Raw genomic sequence first — 7,967 nt, forward strand, 5'->3', positions numbered from 1 at the left:
AGAACATATTTCACTTTTTGTTTTGGAAAACATGAAATATTACTTATACCCATAAGTTCTAAAAACTATCAAGAATACCCAACCATATAAAACATACATACTTCCTAATCCCAAATTATTCAGAACATGATATTTTTATAACAACTGCTAATAACACGCTTACTAGCCATTACAATTCAAATTACAAAACAAAGATCCATTTTTCTCTTCGCAACGGATTTCTATAGTGACAGAGCAATTTTGCCTAGGGTTTCTTCTTCTACTGTTTGGGCACAGCTTAGCTCATTCACTTTATAAAAGAGACTGCTTTAATTGTGCAAACATTGTAGATACGGCTTTGATAGACAAACATGGTAGATAGAATTAGTTAGGTCATAAATAGATGGGGTTTTTTTTTTTGGATGAAGAAATAGATGGGGTTTTTTTTTATATAAAATATAAAAGTTGGGGAAGTTTTTAAAAGTTTTGAAAAGGTCAAAACATAGATATTGGCCCAAAAAGAGGTTTGAGCTAGAATTTGGGATTTGAAGTTTTGTTATCAAAATCTGTCAAAATTTTATGGCCAAACAAAGATTTGAAAACAAATCTTCAAAATATGCTCCCAAAATCTATGGCTAAACCAGTGTTTTGGACGGCGCGCGGCGACAAAAGGCGACAAGGGCCTGCCTCGCCTTAAGGCGCGGCGCGCGGCGAGGCGCTCGCCTTTTTGAAGTGCGGCGCCAATAAATACCAAAAAATTAAAATATTTAATTGCATATGTAAATAATCAAAATCTCACTAGCAATAACATATTAGCAAATATTTCAATTCAAACCTATGTCTTTTTTGCTAGCGTCCGACGATTCCATTGAATTTGAACCTACTGTTTATAACTGTATAACAAAATTTAAACAATTATTGAACAGAAAAAATAGGAGCAAAACAACCACTGCCTCACTGGTCCAAACAGAGAAAAAAAAAACAGAGGAAAAAACAGAGGAGAAAAAAACAGAGCAAAAAACAGAGGAGAAAAAAACAGAGGGTAAAAAAACAGAGGAGAAAAAACAGAAAAAGAAAAAGAGAATAGAAGAAGGAAAAAAAAAAGCAGAGGTGGCCGGAAATAGGGCAGTTGTCGCCGGAAAAAAAGAAGAAGAACAGAAGAAGAAGCAGAAGTCGAAAATACAGGAGGAAGAAAGAAGAAGAACTGAAGAAAAAGAAGAAGGAGAAAGAGACGTACCTGAAACCTTGAAGGAGAAGAGAGGAGGAGGCAAAAAAAACCCTAGCTACTATTTTCATTTAAGTCCTCCACTTCATTTAAGTCCTCCACTTCTTTTAATTGCTTTTTTTTCTAAAAAAAGGCATCTTGCCTCGCCATAACTGGGCGCCTCGCCTTGGCGCCATTAGCGCCTTTCTCGCCTTTGGCGCGCCTTTTGAAGGGCTGCTCACCACAGCCATAAAAGGCACTGCAGCCTCGCCTCGCCACGCCTCTCGCCAAAGGCGAGATGGCGCTCGCCTTTAACAACACTGGGCTAAACAGGAGCTAAGGGCATGGAGTGTTGCCCCCTTGGCAACCATGTGGATTATTTGGAAAGAGAGAAATCGGAGGCCTTTTGAAGGGGTGGAACAAGATTTTATAAAAATGCAAAGTAGTATGTTGTCTCTAGTTTCGTTTTGGTGTACTTATGAGGTCCCTATTTGTATAGAGGATTGGATCTCTTTTGTTGAGAACCATATTTTGGTGTAGGTTCTCTTTGGTATGTCTTGTACATGGAATTTCCACATTTGTCAATAAAATTATTTACCTTATAAAAAAAATCATTAATTGCAGAGACAGCAAATGACTAAGCTTTGCATAAGACAGAGCAACGTGTTATTTCTTTACTAGAGAACCTGATTGCAAGCATATTTCTAGTTTGACTGACACGACATCCACAAGAGCCAAGTATTTGCATGTCAGGCTTAAGAAAGGAAGATTATGAGAGATGGTAAGGAGAAGTACTCATTGCTCTGCACTCCAATTCGAACAGCCCAGTCTCCACCATAGCCACTACCACGATCCTTGGATTTAAGAAAACTAGTGGTCAAGGACATTGTCTGTTCAATCAGAACCTGATGTCCATAATCCCGTCCATTATGACTAGTCCAGCCATATTGTTTCAACTCATCTGAATCTTGGCATACATGACGCATGAAATACCTCCCATCCTTGACTCCAATCCACATTAAGCCAGCAACTAATGACTGCGGAGTCCTGCATTTTATATATAAGAACATATAAGTCAAAGTTCTATCAAAGAGTATATTACAAACATAATTACAAAAGAAAAAAAGAACCATGTAGTATACAAACTATAGAGAAAATGATAGAAGAGTTGACCAAGACAACACCAGTATGGGCGTCCTCATTATCGGTAATACTTTTATTTCCTACACCAGACCATAGCATTTGATGCATCAACAATTCCATTGTCTAGACAGAAATGCTCAATTGTGACACAATTAGTAGTAACACCAGGATGTTAGGCATTATAGCATCGTATTTATGTCCATCATTCTGTTTCCCCTGACTCGGAAACAGCCATCCTACCTTGGTAGGAGTAAGGTCTGCGTACATTCTACCCTCCCCAGACCCCAAGATGTGGGATTTCACTGGGTTGTTGTTGTTGTATTCTGTTTCCCCTGACTTCAAATATTCAAATGGAAATGGTAAACTATTACACAATTAGTACAGAACTTTACCATGTTTTTTGCTATCTCTGCACCAGATCTCACAGCTTGGCACTGGTTGCATTCATTCATCCCATGATATTAGGAATCAGGCAAAGCGGGGTGAAATGACAGCACAGTTTTGTAAGATAGTAAGATGCTTTCTTCAGATTATGTCAGCAGAAGATGAACTTGTTTTATTCTTATGCTAGAATTACAATAACCAAGAAAGACTATTTATCTACATTCATTCTATGATCTTTTTTATTTTTTGATAAGTCCATTAACTCTATGATATTATCTTATGAGGTCAAAAGATACCATTCAAGTCCTTATGAATCCCTCATATCTTAAATTGTGCAACAGTTATTGAGTTCAGATTTGCCACAATTCGAGTACATCATAGTAATAAGCAATTAATATCATCTTTCAACCTACAATGTTTTTTTCATGTTTTTGTTATACAAGTTTCAAAATTTGAGCCCTTTTATTTCAAACCATGCAGGGAAAGAGAAATCCGGGGTGGCCAACATCAGTAACCCAGTTATTATTATTATTATTATTTATGAAGAGAATTTCATTAAACGGCACCCAGAAGATGCATAGCAAGAATATACAACAAAAGAGTGTCTGCTCATATACAAAAAGTTATTGAACAACTGCAGAATAGACACAATCCAAAAAAGTTACAATACTAATTACAACAGCCTGATTGAACCAACTAAATAAGTTTTTTTTTAAACTGGTAAAGTTTGAACCAACTAAATAAGTTGATTAAACATTTAGCTTTTAACAGTGAGATCAAGAGTTTAAATCCCATCAACGCATCTATAAATCCTCTCATTCTAGATGCACCAAAAAATTGAAGCAGGAACCATTGGCCAAGTTTTTTGTTAATGGGTTTCCAAATTCTCGTAAGCATCTTAATTCTTAATATTGTAAGGCATGACCCAGGCAAGTTAAAAAACTGATAAAAAAGACTCTGTATGTCAGTTGCTACTGTACAGTGAATTAACAGATGTCTCACACTCTCAGATTCCTCCTGGCACATATAACGTTTATACACTATCTGAAGACTTTTTTCAACAAGGTTGTCTTGACCACATACAAGGTTGTCCAGATAAGACCATTTACTTTTATAGGGAATTTGGTCTTCCATATAAGCTTCTATGGCCATTTGTCAATCAGTTCCTTGCAGTGTTATCAAAAGCAAAAAAGCTCAAAGGTCCATCGGGGCTTTAAGGGCAAAGCACAAATAAAGCATGGGCTCTAGTGAAAAAAGGTGCAAATGGGCCCAAGACTAATAAGTATAAGCATGAATAACAAAAATGTGGACAAAGAAATTAATTTCTTTTTATGATACAGTGAAAAGTAATTGTTTAGTGTCACCACATCAGAAAACGCTCAAGAAAAGTTTGTCCTAGAGCCTTGATGACGACTCTGAAGTGCGCATTAAGCGAGGCGGAGTGTTGAACATGTTTTGAGCCTCGCTTTAGGGCTTAACGCGCTTTAAGTGCGCCTTTGACAATGCTGGTTCCTTGTTGAAGCATATATTGTCATATCCTGTTTTGACAATGTAGGTTCTATCTTTGGATTCTCCCCATTCCAACATGTCCTGCACCTGAGAGTTGAACTTAAAATCTAATAATTTCGTAAGCAATCCCAGCAGGTCATTAGCTCCCAATCTTGGATATCCCTTCTGAACTGCAGTGCCCATGAGTTATCTTGCCAATACTATGCAATAGTGGACTCTTTCTTGCTGGCTAGTAAAAATAGACTTGGATTAACCACCTGTATTTCCACATTGAAATACGAGTTCCATTCCCAAGCTTGAGGTATGACTTGAGTTGGAACTCACCCCATAACTTTAAAATGTGTTTCCTGGGGCCTGAACCATGTGGCGACCTACCTTGTATAGTATACCAATTGTTTGTCACCCCATATTTTGCTTTTATTACAGCTTTCCACGGCTCAAAGGTTCTCCATGTTGTACCTCCAATGCCATTTCATTAACATACTCTTTTTGTGGAAGGTGAGATCTTTTATCCCTAGCCCCATGCTCTCTAGGGAGACTAACTCTTTGGCCATTTAACCAGGTAGAACTTGTGAGTTTGATTGCGTCCTTCCCATAAGAAAGCTGTCCTTAATTGATCAAGCCATTTGTTAACATTCTCACTAATATCTAAAAGTTCAAAAGATTTTCTCCCGCTAAGGAGAACAATCTCTTCTCCATAATGGAACAAAAGTTAATTAAAAAATTCGTTGGCGATAGCTAGAGGTGGCAAAATTAGCCCATAAAATCATAACCCGCCCAAGTTTGAGCTGCATACTGACCAACCCATTTATTAGCTCAGCCCATCAAAATTTGAGCTGATAGTTAGCCCAAATTGATCCATGAGAAATCTTGTTAAAATATTTTCAAAAAGACAGTTTTTTTTGTTTGATCTGTTATATATAGCCATAATAAGGAAAAATAATAATTTTTATTAGGTACTAAAAAACTATAAAAGAACAAATAAAGTAATCAAAACTTAGTACGAATTGGGCGTGTTGGGTTTTGATCCGCATTTTAGCCCATTTTAGCCCATTTCAGCCCAAGCGACTTTTGGGCTCAATAACCCACCCATTATTAACTCAGCCTATTTTGACCCACCAAATTCAGCCCAACCCGCCCATTTGCCACCTCTAGACGATAGCCATCGAAATAATTCAAAAAAAAATCACGTCTCCCAAGAGAGAGAATACTCAGCTATCTCTTGAAATTGATTGGTACCCAAATACTAATGAGATGGAAGGACAGTGATTTTCCTCATCAACAAAGACATGATTTTTTTTATTATTTTTTTTTGATTAAGCACCGGGTGTCCGGGTCTCTTTGAGCCCCGACTAATCCCGGGGGTGCACAGGCCCTCGGCAAGGAGTTTCCCGCAAGTGCACCACGGGTAATTCAGGGTTTTACCCCAGTCCGATGGCCCTCAGAAATTGTTTGCACCTAGTGGGTTTCGAACTTGAGACCTTGAAAGGGAGCACCCCAAGGCTCAAGCCAATTACCACCAGGCCAACCCCTGAGGGTTACATGATTTTTTTTATTATTATTATTATTATTCTCATTCCCATTATTATTATTATAGTTAGTGATATGTCAGTTTCCAGATTATTTGCATCAAAACCTGAACATGGACAATTTAAAATTAAAAGAAAAAGGGAAAAGAAAGAACCATCTAACGCAATCTATACAAAAAACATGAAACTTTCTTGAAGCATCAATCCTTACCTTGTAACTTACTACTGCCATATCTCAATCTCAAACTAGTTGGATCAACTTTACCTATCCTCAGCATCCGTTCCACTATATGAGGATGACTTAATTCCAAATACTATCACGAGGATTCATCTATATTAACTAATTTTATACTCACTATCAACCTACAGCAAGACTTAGGACACTTCTCACATGGCACCACTATTAATATTCTTTCTATTTTTTAATTATACGCAAAAGACTACCTTGAGATACAACCCAAAAATATATAAAATAAAACAAACTCTACCCGTGAGGAAATAGTTTAATGATGTTGCGAAGAAAAGGAAATCTATACACAAGTAGTATACTAAGTCGTAGAAAATCAGTCCATGTGAAAAGAATATACATGCCTCACACACCAACAACAACATACCCAGTGTAATCCCACAAGTGGGGTCTAGGGTGTGTAGGATGTACGTACACCTTACCCCTACCCTTTGTGGGGTAGAGAGGATGTTTCCGATAGACCCTTGGCCCATAACGAAATGATTTAGAAGCGAGATTGTAAGAAAAATAGGGCAGCAAAGTAGCAAGATACAAAGCAATAGATAGGAGTACACATTGAATGATAAGAAACTATGCAATAACCAAAAGAATATACATACCTTGCACGAACTCCAAAATAAACCTGAGGCCTGTAAGTACCCCAGTACAAGCTCTCTCTATGCTCTCCTTGAAACTGCACCAAAATGTGACCTTTAACCCAGTTTTAAAATAATTTAAGAAACAAAAACTAACATTAAAAAACTAAAACAAACAAAAGAAAAAATTACTCCCTTAGTCCTTTATTACTTGTCCATGTTTGACGTGGCACACCCCTTAACTAGCAATAAATAAAATGACAATTTGACTATATCACCCATGATTATTTCAAATCATCTAAATAATTGAAATCAATCAAACATACTTTAAAAGTTGTGCATAAAAATGGACTGAGGGAGTAATTAAAAAGTTGCCAAAAAAAAAAGAAGGAAAGAAACATTATTTTTCAAACGGACTAAGACAAACAAATTGATACAGGGGAAGTAATTATGAAAATAAAAAGAGAAGACATCAATTGTTAATTTACCATTGGAAGATCCATTAGTTTAGGAGCTGGAAGTGGAGTGATCACTCTGAGTTTTTGAGGTTTCTCCATGTGATTATTAACGACTTGATATATGGAAAACGTGGCGATCACGAAGGCAACAACTGCAAACCCTAAAAGGAACTTGAGGTTCACACTGAAAACGCGAATTAAGGTGTTAGTATTTCTTGTTTTATCCTTGCGTGTAGGATTAGGAACTTGGGTGGTGGAAGATTTGGAAGCAGCTCTGCTTCGAGTACTTCCACGTGAACTTCCCGCCATTGTTCGTCTCGTTTGTTGCCAGTTTCAGAGCTTTAGGGGATACTGAAGTGAAGTGAAAAATGGGTGAGGAAGAGGCACGGATGTTGAGCTTTGGGAATTGCCCTTCTTCTTCTTTTGGGGGTGGTCTTTAGATTTTGCCCCTCAGCTAAACCGTCATATTTCAAAAATCTTTAAATTTTACCCTTCATCTAAACCTCATGGGTTTCAAGTTCGAACCCCCACATAATTAAAATTTACACTTGTAAAGGAATTACCAAACTTATGCCGGATTCGGCATACTTATGTCTTATGGGCAGACTTGGCATAAGTATGTCGGGTCCGACATAACTTTGGTAATTCCTTCACAAGTTTATGCCGGGTCCGACATAAAAGTTTACCCATTAAAAGTATGCCCCCACCAGCATAAACTTGTTAAGGAATTACCAAACTTATGCCGGACCCGGCATACTTATGCCTTATGGGCAGACTTGACACAAGTATGCCGGATCCGGCATAACTTTGGTAATTCATTCACAAGTTTATGCCGGTGGGGCATACTTTTAATGGGCAAACTTTTATAGTATGCCACATAAGGCGGAATTTTTCCTTAAAGCATAACTAAAAGTTTGCCTTATAAGGCAAAGTCTATAC

The 7,967-nt window shown here is 37.5% G+C and overlaps 1 protein-coding gene across 1 annotated transcript in view; it reads right to left on the reverse strand.

Moving 5' to 3' along the window:
- Positions 1-7,484, reverse strand: part of LOC132641268 (mannosyl-oligosaccharide glucosidase GCS1-like) — a 31,347-nt gene extending 23,863 nt beyond the window's left edge. The window contains exons 1-3 of the mRNA XM_060358192.1: positions 7,059-7,484; positions 6,595-6,668; positions 1,979-2,230 (exon numbers count right to left, since the gene is read on the reverse strand). Of these exons, the coding sequence (XP_060214175.1) occupies positions 1,979-2,230; positions 6,595-6,668; positions 7,059-7,337 (605 nt within the window). The 5' untranslated portion in view covers positions 7,338-7,484. The remainder of the gene's footprint in view (positions 1-1,978; positions 2,231-6,594; positions 6,669-7,058) is intronic.
- Positions 7,485-7,967: the final 483 nt, after the last annotated feature.

Source organism: Lycium barbarum, chromosome 5 (genome assembly GCF_019175385.1).
Source record: "Lycium barbarum isolate Lr01 chromosome 5, ASM1917538v2, whole genome shotgun sequence".
Lineage (NCBI taxonomy): Eukaryota > Viridiplantae > Streptophyta > Magnoliopsida > Solanales > Solanaceae > Lycium > Lycium barbarum.